The following is a 27,487-nucleotide window of genomic DNA, read 5'->3' on the forward strand; positions in this document are numbered from 1 at the left end:
GCTGAACCCACTAACGTGCAAACACCATGGGAGCAAAACCAGTTTATTTTTTTCCACCCTGCGATCTGATCTCTCCACCCCGCCGCCCACCCTCCTGATCTCTGCACCTGATGTCATGTTAGTTTTCAACTCTGCTGAGCTGCCAACCATAGCAGCCCGCCCTTCCAGAAACATTCCCCCAAGCACATTTTCTGCTCTTGGTATCGATTTCGCCTGGGTTAATCAGGAGTGGAGTCCCAAAATGTCCCCGTTTTATCTTCTGTACATGTACTGGCTGCTCAGAGCACATAGCTAGGGAGATGTGCACTTTGTGCCGAATGTTAGTGGGCCCATCATGAGGAAGGGGGGAGTCTCTCGTTTTCCACAAAAATATGAGAGTGTGAGTGGGAATGTGATGTGGTGCTGTGCCCATTGTTTTTTGTTGCTGCTTGCTGTGTTGAGGCCCGTGTTGGGCCCTGTCCAGAACTGGAAAAAGGGGGGCATCGTTTCCCCCCACTCGCTGTGGGTCGAATAATGAGAAGCACAGCCTTTTTGGGGGGTGGCAATGGCCCGAAATGGACCTTGGACGGGAAACAGCCAGTTTGAGTTCATTGTTAAGGAGGGGTCGGCAGCAACTGCTGGTGTGGTCTTGAGTGATTGGCATGCACAGATGACGATGGCTGGCACAAGTGGCGATGCTGTGGTTGGAGGGGTCTATGGCGGGAGCTCTGCCAAGGGACCAGGGAGAGGGGTTGCCTGGAAGGAGGCAGAAGCCAGGGCCCTGCTAGGGATCTGGGGTGAGCGGGCGATCCAGCGTGCCCTAACCAAGAGCCATAGGAATATTGATGTTTTCAAGAATGTGGCTGCAGAGATGAGAAGTTGGGGTCACAGCAGGACTGCTGTCAAATGCCCCATCAAGAACAAGACGCTGCTGCGAGAATACAAGCGTGTTGTGCAACACAACAGGGTGTTGGATCTGAGGCTGTGGGTTCAGTTCCCCATTGGATTGTTACATGTATTTTGCAAATCCCATATAACTCTCTCAGCCTTAATTTTCCATTTGTCGAATGGAAACAATTGCAACTAATTCCAAAGTATTATTACAAGGCCAAACACAAGAATTTGTAATGGACTTTGCAAACTAAATGTGACACATTTACTTATGTAGTTGTGTTAAGTCCAGTGCCCATCACACCCCAGGGCCAGGAAGAAGCATGGCCAGGGATGTTGGCTCTGTATCTACGGCACCTCACTTCTTAAAGGAACTGAGTCCTGTCACAAGTCCCTGGGGAGCTGATAGAATTGGTAAGGGCCCCAGCAACCCTGTTCTGTGGAGATCCCAAGCAGGCCCTCAGCCCACACGATGCAAAGGGTGCCCTAACCTCAGAAGAGGCATTGGGAGGTGACAAGGGAAGGGCACCTGGCCAGGGGTCTCTGCTGCTTATCTGCAGGGACTCCTCCTGGCAGCCTAGCCACTCTGCCAAGGACACTTCAGACCATCCCCCTGGATACCCTCACTAATAGCATAGCAGGAAAGGGGGGCACTGGGGTGGCCTCAGATGTGGGGGCATGCAGCACTGCCAACAATTCCCCCAATAGCTTCCCAGAGACCATCATTCTAAATCCATTTTGCATTCATTGTAACTTTTGTGTTCATTAATATATTTCAATGGACCACATGCAAGTTGATTGGCATTCCTGGCTCCCAATAATTCCAATGGTCATTCCAGCATGTCCCATTGTTCCCAATGGAAGACTTGTCATTCATTTTAGTACATCCTCTCTTGATGCACACCTGGCTGTCCCTAATATCCCTTGTGTCATCCTGCAACCCTTACAGATGTCTGGGAACTGCTGCTGCAGATGCTGCCAATCCCCCCATGCTCAAGGAGAATGCATCCCTGCCCCATGACAGATCTCCATGCAGTCCCATTCAGTTGCCACCCCAGAGCTCCAGCAAGGGCTCCAAGTCCCATGCTACAGCATCCAGGACCTGAGTCAGCTGCTCACCTCCCTTACCAGTGCCCTTAGCAGCCCTATCTGAAGACATCAAGTGTGCTTGCTCCATGGCCTTTTCCCAGCCACTATGGGGACTGTACAATCCACTTCCCCTACAGTGATCCCCCAGGTATCAGAGCCCCCTTCATACAGCTGGAACACATTTACTTCCTGTATTCATCTACTGGATTCTCTCCAATGATGACCCAAAGTGCTCTCTCCTCTATTTTGAAGGAGAGTAAGCTGAGTCTGTGTGATTGGCCCAAGGCCACCCAGCTAGCTTCTATGGCATGAGTGGAGATTTGAACCTAAGGCTCTCTGATCCTAGTGTGACATTCTAACCACATCATCATAATGGCTCATTCACCCAAACTACCCATTGACCCATTCTTGCCCATTCACCCAAACCACCTATTGGCCCATTCTGGCCTAGGTGAGTGGGGGAGGACCAGGTATGAGGTCAGCCTTGGAGGTGCTGCTGGTCCCCCACTGTGTTTGGCAGATGTGCTTTTAGCCCAGTGCAGAGCTGCAAACATGGGCCCCTTCCCCATGGCATCTCTCCTGGAGCACTTACAATGCAACAAACCTCCCTGTGCTGGAGGGACGTGGTGCCAGGTGACTGTGACTTATGACCTCTAAGCATGACAGCAGTGCAGCTGTGCTTGGGTGTGGGAGGTGGTGTGGCCAAATTTAAAACTGCCACAAGCAAGGGGAATGGGGAAGGAGATGCGGGACCTAACCCATGATTACCTGTTAGTTCACGGGCACCTGTTTGGATCAAGCCTTTGGAGATGGGGTACCTGTTAAGGTTCTGTAATGAGAAAGGTCAGCCACAAAGTGTGGACTTTGCTCTCCCCTTTGGGTGTTAGTGAAAAGCACTTAACTAGAAGTGTTGAGTGCCCTCTTGGTGCTTTTTCCTGCAATTTAAGTGCCTCATCGCTCACTCTTAAGCCCACACAGTAGAAAGCTAAGAGACAGTGTCCTGTGCTGTGCACCCTACCACATGAGTTGTAGAGTATCCTTGCCCGGAATTTTGTAGGGCTGCGAAGGCTGCAATTGGATGCTGGGGAGGAGGTTGACTGGTTGCACCCATAGTCAGCATCCCAAACTGCATCAGACATTATAGGCTTGACTGTGGCAGTGTGAGGGGACTTGATTTTTCAGCATGGTTGGTATCTATGGGCTATCTGTGGCTACTGTGGCTGGAAGACTCCTGAGGAACATGCCGTGATTTTTGTTAGCATAACTTCTGACAGAGGGGCATGCCCAGGCTGAAAGGGAGCCAACTAACTCTAGCCATGCCCCCAGAACTGCCCACAACCACCCCAGCTCAGGGACCTACACCTCTGTTGTGCTGTCAGGCTACTGCACAGGCTTCTGAGAAAAACAGAGCAGCACTGGAGCCTCTGCTGGTATAACTGACCCTTAGGGAGACAAATGTTAGCATAGAGGTCAATCAGCTTCCTGAGTCTATTTGTGCCTCCCCTCTCCCTCCGGATTCCGCTGCAAGTGTAGTGCTTCACTTTCCCTCATAAGAATGAATGGAAACCAGTTGGGAACTAACTTTTATGTGTGTGGACGACTGTACTTGTAATCTGCCTTAAGTTCCAGTGAGAAAAGGTGAACTATAAATGAAGAAAATAATAATCTTTTCATATCTCCAGAGAGGCATTAACATTTTACAATGGGGGCAGAGAAATGAGCATCACATTTTGGGATTCTTTCAAAGTGCAGAAAGTTGTCATTCATTTAGTTAAGCATCATTAGTTTCCCACCATGGAGAGCACCGTATTGATACTCTGCACCAGTTATCCAAATTTCTTGGGCTCTCTCTGCTGCCAAAAATTATTCATAATCTAACCAGAATGGCTCAGCTTTTTGAATGGAAGCACAACAGCTCTCCTATTTCTGTATTGTTTTCATCACACAGAATTGGAGGGTGGATGGCTCAGTTGTCACTGGAATGACCTCAATTGCCTCCTCCTTTTGCATTTTATTTCCAGTCATACACATGTGCTATCTTTGAGCTCTTCTCCAGATAAATGTGCAGTTAGGGGTGTAGCTGACATTTCAGCTCATCAGTTCCAGTGGTAAACAAAGCCAGAGCTTCAGTGTGGCAGATATAATTTGTAGAATGTGAAGAGAAGTATTAATAAAGTCTGTTTATTACTGCAATTAACATATCTGCTCTCCTAAGCATGCTTTCACAGTTAGAGAAAGTGCTTATTTCAAGTGCATAGATTTAAAACAAATACAAGAGAGAACTAAAGGCAAGCAAGATAGTCGGTTCCAAAACAAGGGATCAGATGGGAAAGGGGATTAATCATCCAGGAGACCAATCAAAAAATAAGTATTTCAGTGAAAAATCGAGACATGATAAGCATCTATAATTTCTAATACAAAAGCCTCTTGTTACATCAGAAGTCATTGGGCATGTTTTTGCAACCCAAAAATCGCCTTTGAGTGTTAAAAGAGAATCAGTTGGGCTGTGAGAATTTTCTGATCCTATTGTCCAATGGTCTGAATCGTCAGTACTGAGAAGCAAGAGAATATATGGGCATACTCAGCAGGCTGGTATCAGCAGGCTAGTAAAGTCAATGGAGCTCCTCTGATTAACCTCATCTGAGGTTTCAGGCTTTGTCACCTATATGCACGGATGAATCTTGCTTCTGATTTTTATTTTGCATACAGTCCATGAAGATTATGTTTATTTAGCACCATTTCATCCATTTTTCGTTCAACACATGGCTTGTATGATCTCAAGAGCATGAACTTTTTGTGAGCCTTGGCTGCAATTGTTCAAACGTATTTATGCAGTTCAGTACAGGTTTATTTGCTGAAATGGTCTTGGAATCATTCCAAGCATTTAGATTAACGCAGAGGTTCAGATAACTGGAAGCTGGATTTACAGAACAATTGCAATGTTGCGAGGCATCAGGAAATTACACAGTGAATTTGAATAACCAGAGATATTTGTTTTAGTTCTACCGAAGAAAATTCTACGAAACATCTGTTACATATATTGATTTGAACACAGCTTGGTAATTTGATTTATAGTTAGGACTCCAAACGGATATGGCAGATTTAGCCTAAACATCACTTTGCACAATCATGATATTTGGAATCCTGGACAATATTAGTGGCTGAAGCACCAGCTAAGAAAAATGCCTACACGTTACTTATATTTATTCTCCTAAGTGCACTTGACAATTTGACTCAGCCTTCTACAAAATAGTAATATTATAGTTGGCTTATTGTCTGTATAGTTACAATTAGCTTTACCTTAAGAAACACTGTGGTATATTTTTAAAACTATCATCTTCAGAAAGAAGAAAGCTTGGGTACTTATAGAATCATAACCTCACCATTCTGTATCTCAGACATGTTTTTTATCATTAGTGCTATAAAGGGTTTTTTAAAGGTTCTCACAGACATTTATTTCTATGAAAGGACACATAATGACAGAAGAATAGTTTTCTTAGGAGATTCCACTGCACACTTATAAAATAAATTTCATGTTTTGTCATCTTTCATGTACAATATTATACAACAGGTGTGAATAGCTTATTAAGGATATCCTGCTCGTAGGAAGGTGAGTTGACCTCATCAGTCTATGCTATGTAGAAAAGGCCATTTATTGATATCATGTAAAATAGATAAAAATAGCTGGTTTCTATGGCTACTGTGGCTGGAAGACTCCTGAGGAACATTTGTATTTAGGTTCCCATATGACAGAATTTAGAGAATGAAAAGAAAGAGGCAGCCGAGGCAGCCTCTGTTGGGAAAATACTTTGCCTTTGTGCTCTCAGCCCTCCAGTGCAATAATGAGTTCTGTTTCCTTTGCTGAAGAGCCGGAGTTGCAGATTAGACCAACCAGTGGGCCATAGCAAGGCAAGAACCTCCAGTGTGATGGACACATTTAGAATCGGAGTTTAAAACGATAATCAGAACAACCCCTATTTTTGTCTGATTGTGTCAAAGAGTTTTTCCATGAAAACAAGCATTCTGAGTGTAAGATAAATTTGAAATAAATAAGCAGTGAGAGCAAACAAAAGATGACGTGGAAAAAAAATTCAGTCTCCAAGATGGGCTCAAGCTTTTTCATGCAATGAGATCTGTGTAAATCTTTGGCGTTGCAAAACAGGATGAAGCTACCCAAGCAACACACATAAGGATTCTCTTCTTCCCATGTGTCTAGACCTGACTTGACTGCCCATCTCTCATGAATTACTCCACAGAGTACAGTCTCATTGTCCTGAAAAGTTGTGCTAGTGTCACAGTTGGGCAGAGTACAAGAGACAACCACCACTGATTGGGGCAAGTGATATTTTAACTCAAGGCTTGAATCAGTTCCTATTGGTGATGGCAGTAGAAGAGTTCCCGAACAGGGAATCCTGCTGAGGAAAGGATTTTTTGAAGACATAGTGTCTGCACAGTAATTTCTCTTTAAGATCATCAGTGTCTACACAAAGTTGTTTCTACCATTGCCCATGCATGCCATAGTCTGCCTTCCTTTCATACTCCTTCTATGGCTAAAGTTGCTTTGACAAGGCTCATCAACCTCTCTAAACACCATATTTCTGAAATCCCAGGACAGATCCTCTACTGGATTACATTTCCAAAGAAATAGTACAGGTATGTCAGATGGACCAGGCTCAGAGTCTCCTGAATGAATATCATTGCTTCTATGAAAAATACTGTAAAGAGAATTAATACCTTGTTTTTCCTTTGGATGAAGGGCAACAAGCCTATGTTGCATGGGCACATTTGTGCCTTCAAACTTAATTGTTCTGCCCAACCATGGAGGTTCGCAGAAATACATTAGCAGCGAATATAAACCATTAGATCCTGGCTTCCTAAGAAATTACTACAAAACTATTTAATTCCACATAATTTAACACTGAGGCTACAACCCCTGTGCTTGCTTGGGAGTAAGTCCCACCATTCAGGGGGAATTCCTTCTGAGTAACTCTGTGTAGGATCAGGCTGCAAATCTCATACATTTAGACTTGTGTGTCTGTTGTAAGAGATTTGTGAAGAAAGAATGGACTAAAGCATGTGCTTTTTGATAACACTTACCGGTAACTTTTGTATAGCACCTTCAGCCCTAAATACGTATAATGTGACAGTTGTCTCCAAAGCTGTCAGAGTCATTGTTCCCAGAAGAGAAACTTCCTAAGAGTCAGACGGCAAAGACAGAGACCTCCTTATGTGTGTGCACACTTAGGCTCTCAGCAAGTGCTCAGTTCAATGGGAAAGCTTGTTTTCATATGGCTAGCTAAGGAATTGTTTAAGAACATAAGAAAGAGCCTGCTGGATCAGACCAGAGTCCATCTAGTCCAGCACTCTGCTATTCGCAGTGGCCCACCAGATGCCTTTGGGAACTCACATGCAGGATGTGAAAGCAATGGCCTTCTGCGGCTGTTGCTCCTGAGCACCTGGCCTGCTAAGGCATTTGCAACCCCAGATCAAGGAGGATCAAGATTGGTAGCCATAGATCAACTTCTCCATAAATCTGTCCAAGCCTCTTTTAAAGCTATGCAGTTATTGGCCATCACCACCTCCTGTGGCAGCATGCTTGTTTGAATGCTTGTTTCATGTATTTCCTCTAAATTTGTTATGTGCCTTGTCATGATTTTATGAGGTTCTATGTATATCCATCTAGGTATGTCAAAGACAGCTCCCTGGGTTGCAACCCAGCTCCCTGGGTTGCAATCCATGTCTAGATTATATGTATTTTTGAAAATGTGCCATACTATGAAATCAAAATCGACTGATATGTAGACATCAGCAGTATTAATTCAGAATAAATTTAAACTATACCTGTATGTAGATAAATATAGACAGGGATTGATATATAATAAACTTTCATTTTATCATTAGTGGCTTATATGCTCAAGTGTAGAACTTGAAGTTACTCATGTATTATAAAGTGACAGTGCAAACTGGCAATAGGTACATTCAGTAAAGAGATGGCACAGAGAACCAGCCTTTCCTTGAATTAGAGACACAGTGAATTTGATGCACAGGTTGTATACTGCATATGTAGATGCACACAAAATTGAAGGCAGTGTCTCTGCTTAAATCAAATGTCTCTCCATTACAGTTGTATTTATGAGGACATTTGGATCAAGTGGTATTTTTATTGGAGAAGGAATTAGTGTAAAATGTGATTTTAATCATTCTGTTGGGTTGAAAATGGGGGTGGGTGGGATGTCTAACTTTAAATGGCCCGAATTTTCAGAAAAGTGAGGCAGTTGCCCCCTGAATATTAGGTCCATTTAAGTTTTTATAAATTGACTCACACCCAAAGAACCGAGGTTTGGAAATGGGAGCGACATCATGACCATGCCTGTTAGAAACTATGTTAAGTAGAAAGTAATGGATTAAAGCAGATATGTAGTTTCTATTTCTTTGTCACTGGAGACATACCATCCTGAAGAGCCAGATGATCATAAATACAGAGCAGTTTAGTTTTCCCCATTCCAACATTCCTATATACTAAGTCTATAGAAATAAAGTACTGCTTACAATTGAATCATCTGAGTGCAAAAACAAAAATATACTTTGTGAGTATAGTTTTTAAAAGAATATTTTTTACCTTGGATAATACTGGAATGCAAGAATTGCACATCCTGTAAATTAACCTGATATTCATATTGTTCTAGTACAATTAAAAGCCAAAGCTGGTAATTATATTAATTCCTATTTCACAGTTTCAAATTCCAGCATTAGTACCTCATATGTACATAGTAGAGGGGTGGACAACCCAATCCAGAGGCTGGCACAGCTGTGGTGCTGCCCACCACCTCCAGAGGCTTTTCTGTGGCACGGGGCAGCAAAATATTTTTTTAAACCCTCCCTGCTGCGAAAAGCTCTCCATAGGGCTCAATGGACTTATGCCACCCATGCCCTGGGTGCCAGTGTCCCAGAAGGCAAAGCTGAGGTAGAAGCCAACTACGGTCAGTTCTACCCCCCCCCCCCCCCGGCCAAGCCCCTGGAATGCCTGTGTTATGCCAGCGGAGACAGTGGCACAGGAGCGGTGACACAGTGCTCTGCTTTACATCTGGCTGTTTTGCAAGGCCGCAGCAGTTACCCAGCAGCAATTTGCCTTCCACCAGGGTAAATGCTCTGGGGAGGGCAAATTCACTGGCATAGGGCCCCGCCACCTACATCATTGCCTTCACCCCCCCACCCTGGATTGGGCCGTAAGTCAAAGAAGAAGCTGTTTTTTTAATTTGTATACAGTTTCATCTTGAAGACCTTTAGGTAGATGTTATAGCAGTGCATTGATTTGGCTGACTGTACTGTTCTTGGCTTCATTCCAGCAGTTTGCACATGTTCTGGACTCTTCCAAGCTTGCTGTATAAACATGTTCTTCACCTTAAATTGGTGCAGTGAAAGTACTCTCGGCATGATCGTTTCTGTCAAAAGATCAAAACAAAATACAACTTGGAAGAAAGCCTCATCACACACACACTTTTTTTTGGCCTTCTTTCCTATTATTGTTAAATAAATTAAACATTTGGAGACATTCTGGCTCTGAGGAGAACTAATATTTATACAGAATGTGAATTGCATATCATGGAAGATACCTTGAGACAAAATTCTGGCAATTGTTCTTACTATTAAAAACTCTTCCCATGCACCCACTACTAGTTCTAGTTTTACTGCTTAATAAGTTCTGGTGTTCTTTCATTTTAAAATATTCTCAAGGTTGAAAAATGTAAGATGTTATTATGAGAAGTAGTTTGCACTAGATGTTACCTGGAAGCTGCATCTCTGGTACACATGTTTCAACTGACAAAGATCTACTTCCTTCCTTCACACATTCTTTAAAAAGAGAAGTTGAAAGCGAAGTATCTCTGAACCACATAGAATTTATACCCCCATCCTATGTGTGTTTACTAGGAATTACACTGGCTGCTTATCTAGATCCTTCTGACCTGCTAAGCTATTCCACACTATCATAACCTTCAGATTGGACTATTGTAATGTGCTGTACACGGGGCTGCCTTTGAATACCTTTTTGAAGCTACAATTGGTACAAAAAATGTCTCTGGGTTCTGCCACTTCCAGGCCCAATTCACAATTCTGGCAGTTACCTTTAAAGCTCTTTGTGGTCTACTTCATACTTAACGCATCTCCCTGTATACTCCCCTGAACCATTTGTGTTCTGCAGACAGCCTCTTCCTTAAGATGTCATCCTTTAGGATGGTCTGTACAACTACAGTGAGAGGGGTGGCATGGAAGGATGCATTCCTTCCCTTGCATCCCCTAGTACCGCTACAGTGAGAGGGACTTTTTCTGTAGTGGGCACAGTCCTTTGGAGTAGGTAATATAATATGCAGAAAGTAATATAAGATGGTCTTATTGCAGAAAGTATTTGGTGGAGGTGAATTGTTCCAGCAGATCTGGCCATGACATGAGTTTTAATTCTTGAGTGTGTTAAACATGAGTGCTTTTAAATTTGTAATCTTTATTTTAATCTGTTTTGATTTTGTTTATTGAACTATTATTCATGTCCTTGCAATTTAGTTGCTTCATTTTTTGTCACCTTGAGTCCCAGGAAGTCAGGTGGGATAGGTATGTTTTAAATTTTTAAAAAAAGTTTAATTAAGGGTTTTCGACCTGCAGGTAGGGACTGGAAATCTCCTGGAATTACAACTGAGATAATTTTCCCTGGAGAAAATGGCTAGTTTGGAGGGTCGATTCTATGACATTATACCCCACTGAGGTAGTGAGTTTTTAAGCATTTTTCCTCTCACTGTCACTTAGAACAGCAGTGAGCAACAGGAGCTTGGCAGCCCTGTGGAAATCTTATATATGAGTACCAAGATCTGTACAATCATTGTAAAATGGCTAAAAATATAGTTGGGACATACTTTGTGAGATCTAAATTTGAGACAGGGTCTTATTCACCCTGTTCATATTCATGTTTAGAGATATCCCCAAGCAAATATGTGCAGGGTTATAACCTCAAATGGCCACTGTTGCAGGGGCAGTCAGAATGTACCAGGGTAACTCTAAGTAAATTAGGTTATTCCCCCGCTTTCCTTTTGTGCATATTTGCCTTCAGTAAAAGTGTCTTCTTTCAGCGCCATGGCAATAAGAGAGGGGAAAAAAGGCTTATCCTGTGAACCTTTCAGCCTGATTCACTAAGAATGATGACTGTGTGTCAGATGAATCCTCAGTGTGGCTTCAGCCCATTATTGTACTGCTCTTTTAGTTACAGGTTTGAAGCCTCTCAGCCATCTCCTACAGCAACATCATCCCCTAGTACCTGACAAAGGTTAATTAAAGTCTGTTTTAGTTCCTCGTTTTTCTTTACACAAAACCCCCCTCTCCCCTGGGATGACATCATACATAGCTCATCTTTGCTGGGTAGAGATTTCACATTACCCCTTTGTGAAGGAAAAAAAAATAAAGCCATCACTGTGTGGGTCCTGGCAAGTGGCCAAACAAGTAAGCCCTCTTGAAAGGAGACCAGGTCACCAGTATAGTTTTACTACTTTGGTGCAAATCTGGTGATTAGGTAGTGATGAGATGACTGGAAAGTTTAAGATAATTTATCTGTAAAGGAAGAATATGCCTTCCTAGTCAACCCATCCTATGCTTTCAGTGCCAGTTTAATCTGATCTCTAAGAAATTTTGGAGGAAAGCTTTGAAATCACAGTCTGAAAACTTTTTTTCTCTCTCCCCTACACTCTTTAAACCCCCAGCCCAATGAAGGGTTCAGAAGTACTTGAAAGCTTGCTCATTTTAAAGGATATTGCAGGGATTTTGATCTTGGATTCTGTCTCTTTCTAGACATTTTTTTGTGAAAATGCTCTTTAGTTTAACCAAATGCCAAACATTCATTTTTAAATACTGACATCATTGTATCAGACTGGTATTTGGTTTTGGAGCAGCTAGTTCCCATACCTGGTATGCCATCGTTTTTACTTTTCATAGGAAGAGATCATCATAATTACTACATATCAGCTCCTCCCAGGTGTCCAGAGTGGTCTGGGCCACTTCCAGCTTTTGAAGCGCCTAGCCATAATAAAACAAAACACATTTTGGTCCAATTAGAATGTGCATAAAAACAAGTTGCGAAATTTTAACAAGCATCTAAATTGCAGGCCCCCGCTCAGGTTGAGGCCCAGGGCAAATGGCCCTCCCCCACACACATTTACCCTCCTACTTATAAGCACAGATTTTAGTTGAGGGGTACTATATAAATTACCAGTATTATAGCAGTGTGGAAGAGGAGTCAGACCTGCTTTTTCCTTAATCCAGAGTCAAAGCACAGCCTAACTCTGAAGAGATTTTGACAGAAATAATAATAAATATATACCTCAGCAAAGCAGTGGAGTGCTTTGACTCATGATAAGTACCTGCAGTAAGGCTCAGGGTAGTATTTCAGGAAAGCAAACTGCCCAATAACCATTTCATATTGCAAGATTCTGGATCTTGAGCGAGGTGGTTTATTTGAACAGAGATGTTTTGCTGAACCATCAAAGTCTCTAGGGAAGGAAAACAAGGAGACAGAAATAAAATGTATGAAAGGAGATTAATGTCTTCCGTATTCTCCCTCTTTCCACTGCCGACACTCATGAGAGGGCCATCATTCACATGCTGGGTTCATCTCTTCCTGCCAGCGTACCTTCCTGAGCTAATCCATCAGGCTTCCTGGTAGAACCAAAAGGAGGAAGGCAGCCTCTCTGTTGGAAACCTGGAACCAGGTTCTTTTCTCTGTAGGCTGCGTAGATTGTGATGCTTTCTTTCCTGTCCAAATCTGTTGAGTATTGTTTTAAAAATGATGCGGATAAGCTAGTGGGTGCTTCGCCTGTTAACACTACCCATTGGCCTCTTCCGCACATGCAGAATAATGCACTTTCAATCCACTTTCAATGCACTTTGCAGCTGCATTTTACTGTACAGAATGGCAAAATCCACCTGCAAACAATTGTGAAAGTGGATTGAAAGTGCATTATTCTGCATGTGCGGAAGGGGCTATAATTAAACAGACTAGTGTCGGGGCAGAAAAGAGGGATCTTCCGGAAAGGGGGAATCCTTGAGATTTAAGGGGTAACGATATCTTACCAAGTAATTGTAGGACTATTGCTCCACCTCAACAATTTGAGGCAAGATGGTGTGCAAAGGTATCAAAGCCTTTTCTACTCATACAACTGTCTCCTGCTCAGCACTGGCCTCTTCCTTCTCCTTCTTCATGTTGCAGAAGCCATGGAGCCCACAGAAGCAAGCAAAGGTAAACTGGGGCATCCCCTAGGACAGGAAGGGACAGGAGCATCCAAAGGAAGTCTGCAAGGAATAAAGTGAGAAAAGAGAGAGGGTTTTTCCCCCCTCCGCACAGAGCATCCCCAGCTGGTATTCTGGAACAGTAGCTCAAGAGGCAGCTATAAGCCTTCTGCCTAGAATGACCCTTTGCTCCCACCTCCAGAGTATTTATTTACATGGTTCATTTACAGTCTGCCTTTCTCACTGACACTACAGACAGATTTTAGACATAATCAGCACTTTCCAGAAAATACCATTTTTGATTGCTTCTGTCACAGAATTTTTGGAAGCCCCCCCCCCCCCTTCTTGGGCTCATTCCGCACATGCAGAATAATGCACTTTCAAACTGCTTTCAGTGCTCTTTGAAGCTGTGTGGAATAGCAAAATCCACTTTCAAACAGTTGTGAAAGTGGTTTGAAAATGCATTATTTTGCGTGTGCGGAAAGGGCCTTGGTTTGTTCCCGACATGAGACAATCAGTAGTAACAGATTTTAAAAATTAATTTCTGATTAATTTGTGTGGGAATGGAAACATGATGTAACAGCATAAATTCAGTACTATTGCCTGAAAATCTCCGCCACTAGCAAGCCTGTCTGTCAAGAGGATGCTGTTTCCAGTTGAGCTTCAGCTGCAGCAATCCTCATATTAAAACTTAAGCTCTGGGGGATTCTTCCTCATTTCTGTCACTTCACCTCAATAGCTCCCAGTATGGCGAAATATTCATGCATCCTCTTCTTGCATTGTGACTGCTGCCTGTAACCCCCCACATCCAATTCTGGCTACCACTCTGCACCAGTGATGCATCATCATTCTGTTTTCTGTACCAACACAGTGGGCATCAGCAACACCTACAAAAACATCCTGAGATAAGGATATTGGATAGATTAAGGTCTATGGGCACCAAGTGCTAGATAATTGCAAAATACTCATATTAGTGCCATAGAACATCTGGTCACGGTTAAGATTAGAGCATTGGATTAGACAGACTGATAAACAGTTTTTGCTGAAAATGAAGGAGGCTGCAAGGCACACTACTCAAAACTCAGTTTATCTCTCTAAAGTTTGTGCTCTTTCTTGAGCCATTTGTTAACAGAACACAGAGTGGCAAATTCCCCTCCAAATTTTCAAACCACTTGTGTGGCTGGAGACAGTGGATTGAATCTCATACTGAAAAGTCAGTTACATAAAAGACACCTTTGTATAGCGGGTGAGGCTGGCCTACTGCTTGAAGTCACTACTTAGATTCCAAAGGGGGCACTGTTTTCCTGACTCTACCTCTGATGTTTAAAAAAAATCTGTCCTCTTCAGATGGAAAATTGTCTAAGATCTATGCTGGTTTCTGAGGTTATAGAGACACCAGTGAAGCCGAAATAATTTCCAAAGGTTGTGAAGCAAAACCACAAACACACCATGTCCAGTTGGCTTGTGTTTTTCCCCACTTCTACCCTCACTGAAGCACAACATTCCAATCTGTGAATTACTTCAGCCAAATGAAGAAGTATGAAGGGAAAGCCAAAATCCCATTTGAGATGGCTGCTTTTCAACAGCACGACCAGCACTCAAGGCATGCTTAAGCTCTCCAAGGTTACCAGGAATATTTGACTGACCTTCCAGCTTCAAACACAAACTGCTCAGCATTCATTATAGAAGCCTTTAGTGTCTCAGAACAGTCAGTTCCACATGGCAGTGAAAATTAGATCCCTCCCATCCAGTAACCTGGGAACCAGAGAAGGCTATCTCTACCCTCATTGCTTCAGACTGACCTTGTCATCCAAGTGACGGACTTTGCCTTTAGCACAGAGCAGCCTCAATATAGATAGCAACAGAGGCACACAGCCCGTTTAATTCTGCAGCTGAACACTTCTCCCCCTCCTCCCCCCCCCCCATTAATCAGACAGGTTTATGTATACCTGCCTGCCAGTGCCAGACTCTATGGTTTAAATTAGGTCCCTGATACCTCCTCTGAGGTTCACGAAACAATAACTAGAGAACTTCATAATGAGCCTTCTCATCTGCAAGGTTTGCGAGCAGACTGCTAGCTTCATGCATCTCTTTGCAGCTTTTATTCTATGCATGCAAAAGAGCTCTCTGAGGTAATGACAGGCAGAGACCAAAGTTCTACCCAATAAAGCTGCTGGCAGGCTGGCTCTGCAGCCGCATAGTGGACTGATTTCTCAAGTCTCCACCTGCAGTTTTGCTGTCTGCATTTCTGTAGGTGAATGGGGATGCCAGAAAATGTCAGAATGCCTCAATCAGCATCAAGCTATGCTGCAGGAAGACAATGCCAGGGATATATCGTAAGCTGGGGGAGGGGAGAGATGCTCAATTAAAGTGCCTTTTTAGTCATACCTTTTCCTAGAACTGCAGCAACGAGAAAATAATTGTTTATATGGACTGATGGACTGTTTAGGGTTTTTTTCTTTGCAAGTTTTGACTGTTTGTGTGGGTACACTAAGATTTGATGTGTGGGAGCAGGGGGGGGGGTTCCAACCTTTAGGTGGGAGGGAAGACTCTGTGAACATTAAATCCCACCAAGTCCCCTCCCTAATCTCCCTTTCCAAATAGGCTCTACCTCCAAGTATCGAGAACTTTTCCAACCTGGAGCTGGCGATTCTAGCTGACCAGGAGTAGGGTTTGTAGCCAGCACTCTGTTCCCCACTACCTTGTTTGACAGTGAGGGGACATTCCATGGCTTTGAGAGTGAGAGCAGCCCCCCCCCCCCACATCCTGCCCTCAACCTCTCCTCTGATAACAGGGTGACTTTCCACAGAAGACAATGAATCACCACAACTCACTGCTGTTGTGCTCCAGACCTATTCCTGCACCTGAACCACTGCTTGGTTACCTTACCTCAGACTCAGACTCTGACTCTTGGACTGCTTCTTGATTACTCTTTTGTGCTCTGTTTGACTCTTCGTGGTTGGCTTCAACCTGCGCTTGTGTTTTCCAGCTTGGGACTGCCTGTTGCTTTGGTGATTGCCAGTCAGACGGCAACCATTTTCCTTCTGCCCAGCTGGCCATGGACAGCAACACCCTCAACCCAGCAAATCTGGCTGCACAGAACCAGCTTCTACAGGCACACACAACCAATGACCAATGAGCCAACACTGTCTCTTGAAAACTGGAATATCACGAGCCTCGACCTGAACTCCCCACTACCATAGCTCTGCCTTATGCTGCTTTTGTCACTACACTGAAAGCCTCCACATTCTGTGCCTGGATTTAAGCCCAGCAAATGACCAACCTCTGGGCTCAATGAAAGCTGTAACAATTCCAGGCTGGTCAACTTGACAACAACGCCCCCTACCCCCCCCCCCCACGGAGAAACCTTCTGCACCACTGCAAATACCTCTATGTGCCCCCTGGCCCCCTTAACCTTGAGGTGCTCCAGCTATCCCATGACCTCTGCCTGGCAGGACAGTTCAGGTTCCACAAGGCCATCCACCTGCTCACCTGGGAGTTTTAATGGCCCTGAGCACAGGCAGAGAGGCAGCTCATTATGTTAACACCTGTGAAACCTGCCACCATGCCAAAGACCCACTTGGAAGACTCCTGGGCTTGCTCCAACCCCTGCCCACATCTGAGAGGCAGTCGCAATGAGTCTTCCTGGATTTCATCACCAAGCTACCCATCTCCCAGGGAGCAACTTGTATCTTGGTTGTCATAGACCTCCTGACCAAAATGGCCCACTCCATCCCATGCCTTGGTCTCCTGACTGCTTCTACCTTTGCCCTATCTTTTGGCTCCACACTCCTGGGTTGCATCACTGACTGTGTCTCTGAGGCCCTTTCCACACAGGCGCGAGTGGGGGTGCGTTGGCATAAACAATGCCAACACACACCCCAGGACCGTTCGCACGGACGGTCCCGGTAGGAGCGCAGAGGAAGGCGCAGGGGAAGGCGCAGCTGGCCAGAGTGATGGCACTGGAGAGGAGGCCAGGGGGGCGTGTCCCCTGGCCTCCACAACACAACGGGAGCCAGCAGGAGCAGGTAAGCCGGCTGGGGAAGGCAGGAGGGAAACGGCAGCAGCTGGAAGGCGCCCCTTTTGAAAAACCTCACTCGGAAAGCGAGGTTCAAAAGGGGCGTTTCCATGCCACTTGGGTGCCATGAGCACGGCGCTGCTACGTTGCAGAAGCCTGCTATGCCAACGCCTCCCCAGGGACGCCATCTGACAACCAATGCCTGGATGAGCTCCGCACACTGCAAGCAGTGCTCTGTGACCAACTCCAAGAGGCAAAACATGCCCACAAGAGAGTTGCTGACCAGAAGAGACAGTCTGGACCCCCCCCCCCCGAGTCAGCAGCTGAGTCTGACTTTCCATTCATCATCTCCACTGCCAGAGAACCTCTCGCAAGTTGGTTGCTCGGTTTATCAACCCTTACCAGATTTTAGACCAAGTCAGTTACTTCCCTCACTCTGCATCCACCCTGTCTTCCACCATTCCCTCCTCCATCCTGCACTTCTACCCAACCCTCTGTGATCAGCTGGGCCACAACCACCACTTCTGACAAATGTTGCTGGCCAACCAGAATACAAGGTAGCCCAAATCCTGGAGTCCTGCCTCGGTTACAACTGCCTGCAATACCTGCCAATATTGACTGAGAGAGTGATATGGCTCCCGTTTAGGGATTGTTTCTCTCTTGGAAACTGTGACTCTCCAATATTCTATGTCTCCCACTGTGCTCCACCACTGCTTATCATGGACAATAGCACTCTTCCAGCACAAGTTCTTCTGGCTCCAGCTCCAGTCGCTGCAGAGAGGGAGAGTCCTGGGGAGGGGGTGGTGTCATGGTCATCCCTCCATGCTCTGCCCCATCACCACTCTTGCTCCTGAGTGGGGACATTATCCCATTGATCTTTCTCAGGTGAATGAGTGAGCAGCTCCCGTGCACCTTCCTCTAAAACCTCCTCTCTCCTCCGATTGCAGGGAAACATTACTTGATCTTGAAAGTGACGCAGAAGCAGGGCTAGCTGTCAGCTACAGCAGCTCAGATAGATGGAGGAGGCAGGAACAGCTGTCAGTAGAGCAGCATCAGGCCATCTGGATCCACCTATGGAAAACCAGCTGGCTGCACAAGCTCACCATCTCAACCCAGAAGCATCACCCAGAGATGATAGCTCTGTGCCAAGACCATCTTACAGGCCCCTTGGCAATGCTGCCCTCTCTAGGAGCACACTGTCAGCACCCAGGGCAGGTACCCCCTCCAGCCCACCTTATCCCCTTGGAGCACAGCTACCAGGAGACTTTGCTCTGATCTGGCCAAGTGCCAAAAGGCAGCCAGATCATCAGCTTGTTAGCTGCAAGTAGCTCACAGGAGCAGGACCAGTGGATTATCATGCAATCTGCCCAATAAGCAAATAAAGTAGAGACTGCAGCCAGGACTCTCTACAGAGGGCAACACGTTGCCACGTCTCACTGTTGCTCTGCTCCAGACCTATTCCTGCATCTGAACCACTGCTTGGTTACTTTGCCTTGGACTCTAACTCTTGAACTGCTTTCTGGACTACTCTTTTTTAACTCTGTTTGCACTCTGTTTGACTCTTTGTGGTTGACTTTGGAATGTTTGACCTGCGCTTGTGTTTCCCGGCTCAGGACTGCCTGCCTGTTGCTCTGATAAATCGCCATCCAGACCGCAACAGTAAGAGTTGGTGAACAAATGGTGCTGCTAATTCAGGGCTGAATTAGATGACCATCTGCAACAAATCAGAAACTCAAAAGTAGATATAGACCAAAAATGTGCACTTCTCTACTTCTTGAGTCAGGATCCAAAGTACAGCATGTGACCTCCCATCTATGCAATACATTTTCCGTCCTTTGCACTGCAGCCCCTCATGACTCTGGAAGAAGTGGCTCTACAATGAATAGCTATCCAAGAAGATCCTGCCCATGTTACTGACTTTTAAATATCATTACTGTCTGAATTTGCTAGTTTTGTCATACAGATATATCCCCCAGACCATGTAATTTTTAGAATGCAGAAGCTTTTTTTTATCATGGCTCCCTCTTGGATCTATATGCCTAATGCTTATTCAAACATTCCCTCTGTCAGACTTCAGCATCAATCCAAAATTATTGGTTTGCCTCTGTTGTATGTAATGGTTCACTTACCTCGAGGACATCTCTTACTCAAAATATGACTTTGCCAGGACCTCTGAATCGGATGAACTTCTTTTAACAGGATGCCATAAAAGGGGGACCCCTAAGGACCTGCAGGGCAAGGGAAGTTCCATCCATCAGCCTGTCCCCTCATGGCTCCACTTTTACTTCCTGACATTGTTTTTTCTCCCTCTTCCACCATCCCACTACTACTTCGCCCTTCTATTTCTGCTTTGCCACCATCCCATCACTGCTTTTTTCTTCTTTCTAGTCCTCTCATCTCAATGTTTCTACTCCCTCTTTTACACTTTTATAAAAATTAAAAGGCCTTATCTGAGGGTTGTTGGTGACAGCATCATGTCAGCTTTGATTTTTTGCAACTTTTTTTGGCATTTTTGAGTATATATATGCATGTATATGATACATGTGTCCTTGTTTGAGGTTTGTTTGTTTTTGTAAACCCCTTTTTGTTTCAGATTTTTTTCTGCAAACCTGAAGTTTCCCCCAGGGTCTTAGGAATATTTGCCCTTTCTCAATCCATCCTAATTGTGTAGATTTTTTGAACTGCACACTGAAGCCAAATTTGGAATTATACATGTTAATTTGATCCTGCTATTCTGCTGACTACAGTCCCCTATATCATGGGATAGGATATTGAGATTTGACTATACTGGCCATTGTCTAAATGTGTAGAATTGGATTAAATGGCTCACACCAGTCCCTGTGATGCATATTGTCCATCTGTTAAATAGAGTAAATTCAACCACACTTTCACAGCTAGGTTGTAGCACAAATAACCATGGGCCTTTTTCTGCTCATAAAATGAGAGACATGAGAGCCACGGGCTGCAAATTTTTCTTTGTAGCTGGAGCGTATTTGAGGAAGGCAGAGAAACTAGCAGGCAAAATCAGTCTTAAGAAGAATTGCTTCCTCAGTTACTTAGCATGCAATATGCTTTTTAAAATTTTAAGACCCATTTTTCTGTCTAAATGGCATTTCCTGTGGTAAGAAAAGGAGGATGGAAGTTGTTCATGCCCCACACACACAGAGAGGAGCTGTACTCAGTTCCCTGCTGTATCGAGCAGGCTTCTTGGGTGATACTGAACAGGACCCTACGGTTGTGATCCATTCCAAGGTTCAGTGTTAGAAGTGTGCTGCTTTGTCTCTTACTTTCCCTCACTGTCTAAATACCTATTACTGGAAAAAAGCACTAGGTGACTATAGCACCGCTGGGCATCATTGTACGATTGAGAGGCAAGGCATGATGGCAGAGACAATAAGCCACTTATGTTGTAGCATTCAGTTCAATGGTGGCAGAAGAGAGTGTATGGAAGTACCTGGAGCATATTTACTTGCCAGGAGACTCAGGACCTGGGTGGTCTCAATGACAAGAGTCCCAATTCCATTAGGGAGCCATTGATGTATTTAAGAAAGCTTGTAGCGTGGAGCCTTTTAAAACTGACCCTCTACTTTCTATTCAGGGGGTAGACAATGATGAACGAGCCCAGAAGAATAGAGGCGGCACAGCTGAGTCAAATGGTTCTGTTCTTCTAAAAAAATGGAGAGAAGGGATCTTTTAAAGAGTGAGGAATAATTAAAAAATAAATGTACTAGCACTGATGGAGTGACAGAGGCCCTACTTGATTTGCAAAACCCAAGCATGTTTCATGGCCCCACTCTGCCCTTTCTATTCAAGGGAGAGGATCCTTTGAATAGAAGCCTCTGCAGCCAAGAAAATGTGGCGAGCATTAAAAATGTAAAGCCAGAGAATTCTCTTTAGTCAATTGGTTAACCTCAGGCTGTGTTTGTCACTGTCAGAGTGATGAATTGGGAGCTGTCTGAAATCAGCATGCTCACTTTAATAATGTCACTTTCTCCATGCCCTAATAAATGTCTTTCTGAACCAGCTGGACAGAACCAATTCCTTAGACCAACAATTACTGATTTCCCCAGGTTTTTGCTCTTCTTAACAGTTAGGTCCCTGCTGCTGAAATTGGAAATCTTTATCCTTTCACACATTCTCTCAGCAATGAGGAAGAGAAGATACAGTTTATTAAAGCCCTAGACTCTGAACTGGGCAAGAGGCATTATGGATAGAGGTTGGAAGATAGCCCTGATTTTTTTAATTGTCATTGTGACTATGACTAGTGTATTCCATTGGATACTGCACTGTTATGACTCATCTACTAAATTTTCTTGACCAGATAGGAAAATCAGGAATATTAATGTTTACATTAGTAATGGTGTAGCTTCTCCCCAATGATGTTGGATTCTCCCAACAGGTGAGTTGGGCTTCTTATGGCATGACTGTCTAGGAATTGTGCAATGCCAAACATCTTGCTATAATCACATAAGCCCACATTTTAATGGTTATTTTGATGTTTTTAGAGGCCTAGCTATGTTGTTTTTCCCAGATCTGCACAGTCAAACATGTACATGGAGTTCTGTGCTGGGAACACAATTCCCACATATGCATGTGCCCAAATCAGATCAGAACTGTGGTGTATAAGATGGAGTTTCAGCACATTGGAGAGCACTGTTTGACCTGTGGTGCAAATGTAGGGCAATCCCATCATTACTTGGCAAGTAGCAGCCCTCTGGGGTTCTTTCAAGTTGGGAAAGGGGGAACTATAAGTGTCCTCTCCCTGCATATTGGTTCCAATCTAAGACCAATTATTCACTGGTGCTCTGCCCCACAGCAAGGGTAAGTTTCCTCTGGGGCAGAGATTTCAATACAGGCGCAATCCCACTTGCGGTGCAAAAAATCCCGGAAGCCCCACAGTTAGCAAGAGTGGGGAAACTCCAGTGTTTCCCCTTGCTTCAGGGTTTCACTCCTTCTTGGTTGCTCTCCTGTCCAACTCAAGATTGAAGATGGCTGGCTTTTTTTCTCGAGCCCTTTAAATATAATGTTGATATTCCTTATATTGACATTGTGCAGGCTGGTATCTTCTCTCTCTCTCTTTTTTTTTTTTAGGGACATGCTGGCATTTCCCTAAAAAAACAGGGATTGACGGTTGGAATCCCCCCCCCCAAAAAAAACCAATGATAGCAGATTGCACAATATCAATATAAAGAATACCAATATTACATTTAAAGGGTTGGGGGGAAAGCTGGCAACCTTCAATCTTGCACTGGGTTAGGGGGTGACCCAGAAGTGGGAGGCAGGTGAGCTGCGCAACAGACAGTGGAGGACCTCCTCATGTGTAAACAAGGAAATGCAAGGAGAACTCATACAGAGGCACTGCAGGACAAGGAGTGTCACGGGAAGCGCTCCATGCATAATGGACCTGAATCTGTGCATATAGGGACTGAGTTCCCAGTACAAACTGAGAAGACACATTTGATTGCACAGATACAGGGAGGATGGGATGGGGTGATGTTTAGTTAGGTCCTGTGAGTTAGTTTTATTGTTAATATCCACCTTGAGTCTCAGTTTATGAGCGAAAGTGGGTTTATAAACGTATGGAATCAGTCAGTCCTCTTGAGACAAAATCATGTACTGTGATCATGATGTCACCACCACAAATTCAGGCCTTTTTAATTCAAGGTAATGATCACATCATGATGTTTATACTACTAACACTCAGGCTCCGAGGAGTAGTACGGGCCCAGATTCTGCAAAATTACGCAGAAGTCTTCTCATGCTGAAATGACTACATTTTGTGTCCTATATAAAGAGATCACATGGATTAGTTCAGTTTAATTGAAGAAGAAGGAGATGAAGGAGGAGAAGAAGAAGGCAAAGAAGGAGAAGAAGAGTTGGATTTATATCCCCTTTTTCTTTCCTGTAAGAGACTTTCCCTTCCCCCCTCACAACAAACACCCTGTGAGGTAGGTGGAGCTGAGAGAGCCCTGTAGAGCTGTGACTAGCCCAAGGTCACCCAGCTGGCATGTGTGGGAGTGCACAGGCTAATCTGAATTCCTGAGATAAGCCTCCACAGCTCAGATGGTAGAGCGGGGAATCAAACCAGGTTCCTCCAGATTAGAGTACACCTGCTCTTAACCCCTATGCACTGCTGCCATGGTATTTAAAAAAAACTACTTGAAATGTTTTATGTTTATGTTCAAATTACCATGAGGGAAAGAAAAGAAATAGAGATGTAATTTCATTAGAATTTGGCCTAGAAGGATAATAATAAACACTAAGAGAGCCACTCATGATGAGATACTGGCATCCTCTAGTACTGTAATGCTGCTGCCAGGGAGCCAAGAGGGCCCATGTGCTTCCTTGGCTGCTCATAACATCAAATGTGTAGTCCTAGGATAAGCAGATACAAAGGGCAATATGTTGGCAGTTGCAGCTTGTCATGTACTGGTGAGACAAGCAGCTTATTAACTATTCAAGGGACACGTGCCCTGACCTCCTTTGTCTGTAGTCCTTCTAAATAAGCCGTACCAAGCTGAACAATCTTGATTCTGTTCGGTAGCATCAGGGACAGATGGGATGACAGTATCAGAGTGAATGTTGCATAGCAAAAAGAAGGCTAGTTTGGGGCTAGGGAGATCTGGAGGCCAATCTGCACTCTCAGTGGATGACAGTGGGATAGTCAATCTCTCTGCCTAACCTTGCTTTACAAGATTGTTGTGAAAATAAAATGAGACAACCTCACATCAGCTGCTCAGAGAAGAGTCAGGTTCAAATATTTTTGTATTCGTTTTCCAAATATCCCATCCCTCTCTGCATTTTTCCTATATCTTCATTAACTTGCAGTTTTCATAAACAAAAAAAATTACCAATAATGCCCAACTGCAGCATCTTTTTAAAAAATCTAAAAAGAAATAGACTCAATTAGGAAAGAGAAGCACTGTTCTTTTAAAAGGAAATAATGATGCATACAGCTGGTGTTTCAGGCTGCAGTGTTTGCAGAGAATCACTAATTAAAACATTGCTTCTGTAAGTATGCTGATCCCATTGATTCTAACCCCCCTCCCACTTCCGTGACCCTCAAACACACACAGTTAATTTGTTGCTTGGAAAGCAAAGTCGCAAGGGTCCTCATTATAAAAATTTCACTGGCTGCAGCTAATGGTTGTAATTAATAGGTGCAATAAATTTCAAATGGCCAGTCGGGTGTTCATTAGTTTCAGCCTGAGTCAGCACCAGTGGGGTAGCCTGTTACTTAATAACCCATTTTCTAAAAGAAGAGGGAGGGTGTCTTCTGTGATTCAAAACGACTAGAGTTTTCTTGCCAGAAAAGAGTAAGTTGTTTGTAGCAAACAATTTAGTTCAGTTAGTACATAATTGTCTGCAAATTGTACAAGGAAGAGGTGAGATCTGGTCTGAGGATGGATCCTAATCCACTCCAGAGCACTGAATCATCGGTTAGAAAGGAGGATGGAGCAGTTATCAATTGCAAGAAAATAAAGTTGACTGGCCTGATGTATTATAGAGCAAATTGGAGGTGTCTCTAATTTTCACCTTTTTTCAGATTATAATGAATTAAAACTACTAAATAAACAACTGGAAGAATTAGATCAGTCAGAGTTATGGAAAAAAGACACATGGGTCAAAAATCAATTTCAAAGAACCAATATAAAGTCAATGAAACAACTAGCCAATTATTTAAAGAAAAAGAAAGAAAAACAAAGAGTTAAATCAATAATAAGTGAAAACAATGAAAGAATAACAGGAAATATAAGAATCAGACAAAGGTTTGCACAGTTCTATCAAAAATTATTTAAAAGGATAGATACAGAAAGGATAGAAGAAATACATAAAAAAGATCTAACACAGGAGGAGAAACAAAGTATGGAGGAAGATATAACACAAGAAGAAATAGGCTTAGTAATAAAAGAATTAAAGAACAACAAGTCTCCTGGTTTAGATGGATTTACAGCAGAGTATTACAAAGAAATGGCAGAAATATTAATACCTGAATTACAAAGGTTATATAATAAGATATTAAAGGGACAGAAAATACCAGAAACATGGAGAGAAACAGAAATAATCACTATATTAAAACCAGGACGCAATCCAGAACAGGTTGAATCATATAGACCTATAAGTTTATTAAACCAGGATTATAAAATATTTACTAAAATATTGTCGAATAGAATAAAGGCAATATTACCAAAAATAATTGGCCAAGATCAATACGGATTCGTGAAAGATAGAGATATTAGCTATCCCATAAGAAATGTATTGAATGTGATGGAACATGGAAAGGATAAAAAATATGCCATGATAAAATTAGATGTCTATAAAGCATTTGACACAGTTAGCCATGCATATTTATTCCAAATAATGGAACAGACGGGATTTGGAAAGGGATTAATAACGATATTAAAAGAATTATACAAAAACAATAAAGCAAAGATTATGATAAACAATGGATGGTCGGAAGAAATTAGGATAGAAAGAGGTGTGAAACAAGGATGTCCGCTTTCTCCATCATTATTCGTAGTAGCAATGGAATATCTAGCGGATAGAATTAGAAATAACGGCAGGATCAAAGGCTATAAAATCAATAAAGAAGAAATAAGAATAAATTTATTTGCAGATGATTTATTATTAATAACAACTAATCCGGTAGAAACTTTAAAAGAATTAAAAATAATATTAGAAGACTTTCAAAAGCATTCTGGTTTGGTGGTTAATATGGAGAAAACTGAAATCCTGGGAATAAATATAGAAAAAAAACTACTAGGGAAGGAAATGGTGAAGAAGAAGATTAAATATTTAGGTATAACATTAACAAACAAGAAGGAACAGATGTTTAAATATAATTACGAAGTAATATGGAAAAAAATAACGAAGCAATTAAAGGAGTGGCGAGAGAAGAATCTATCTATTTCCAAGAGAATAGTAGCATTAAAAATGTGTATAATGCCAAAACTCTTCTATCTATTTCGTACTTTGCCGTTAGAGATTAAGAAGAAACAATTTGAAGAATGGGACAAGAAAATTAAACTATGGGCATTTAATCAAAAGAAACCAAGAGTGATGAATAAAATAGTCTATATGTCTAAAAAACTAATGGGCTGGGGGCTCCCAAAATTACAGGAATACTACGAGGCATTTCAAATAAAAAGTTTGATGGGAATTCAAAGAGAGAAAAAAGACAGATGGATGAAGTTCGAAAATGAAATAAATTTGAACACGGGTAGCTTTGGAATATATTCAAGTTGTTCAAGAATAGAAAGACAAAAATTAAAAGGCCCTAGAAAGGTATCAATGGAAATCTGGGAGAAATGGAAGGGAAAATGGATGCCAGGGTTACTGGATGCGGCACCACTACATGAGCATGGTTGGACAGGAAGGAGCACAAGCAATAGGATCTCTACATAGACAAGGAATATACAAGGTAGCACAACTGTACAATGAAAGAGGAGAATTAATACCGTTTCCAAATTTTTTAGAGAAAGGAGGTAAAGAAAACTGGTTATTATTAAGAGGAATCTGGGAAAAGACAAAAGCCTCCAGGAGGGAGGAAGAGTGTATAATGAAAAGTTGTATAAAAAATATATGAGGAAAAGAAAGGACAAATCTTAGGTGTCTTATACAAAAAAAACATGATAGAAGATCCAAGGATTTATGATAAGAATCATAATGGAAAAATGGCAACAAGATGGAGTGAAAGACATAGAGCTTATTAAAAGGACTATAGACAATATAAATAAAATAAAAATAGATAAATATGCAGAACTAGAGAAGAAATTAATATTAAAATGGTATGGAACACCCACACAGTTGGCATATAAGCTAAGTGGACTCAGTCCGAAATGTTGGCATTGTGGAGATAAAATGCAATATATATCCATATGTGGCTAGAATGTACAGAAGTAAAAAATATGTGGGAAAATGTGATAAAATACATAGAAAAATATGTAAAGGTAAAAATAAAGATAAATATAGATTTACTATTTATAGGTATAGTGGATCATATTACAATAGAACAAAGAAAAAGAAAACTTTTCAAATTCATGATCAGAGCGGCCCATGCAGTAATAGCATTGGGGTGGAAGGACAAAAAAATCTGGACAATGCAGAAATGGTTGGAATATATATGAGAGCAAATACAATTAGAAATTTTCGACACAATGTCAAGAAATCAAATATGGCAAGAAAAACAAAAGGACATGAAGGAGATTTGGATGGAATTTAAAGACTGGCTAAACGAAATTGGAATTA

General features: G+C 42.8%; 1 protein-coding gene across 10 annotated transcripts in view; it reads right to left on the reverse strand.

The window, feature by feature from the left end:
- Positions 1–8,358: 8,358 nt before the first annotated feature.
- Positions 8,359–27,487, reverse strand: part of BLACAT1 (BLACAT1 overlapping LEMD1 locus) — a 109,782-nt gene continuing 90,653 nt past the window's right edge. For 8 of the 10 annotated variants that reach the window (XM_048499072.1, XM_048499067.1, XM_048499073.1 and 5 more), the window contains 4 exons: positions 13,066–13,284; positions 12,357–12,485; positions 11,902–12,012; positions 8,359–9,401 (listed from right to left, as the gene is read on the reverse strand). In XM_048499072.1, the coding sequence (XP_048355029.1) occupies positions 13,144–13,245 (102 nt within the window). In that variant the 5' untranslated portion in view covers positions 13,246–13,284 and the 3' untranslated portion in view covers positions 8,359–9,401; positions 11,902–12,012; positions 12,357–12,485; positions 13,066–13,143. Of the gene's footprint in view, positions 9,402–11,901; positions 12,013–12,356; positions 12,486–13,065; positions 13,285–19,368; positions 20,652–27,487 lie in introns of those variants that run through there. The other 2 variants (XM_048499065.1, XM_048499074.1) reach the window with 2 other exon arrangements.

The sequence above is a fragment of the Sphaerodactylus townsendi genome, linkage group LG05 (assembly GCF_021028975.2).
Source record: "Sphaerodactylus townsendi isolate TG3544 linkage group LG05, MPM_Stown_v2.3, whole genome shotgun sequence".
NCBI lineage: Eukaryota > Metazoa > Chordata > Lepidosauria > Squamata > Sphaerodactylidae > Sphaerodactylus > Sphaerodactylus townsendi.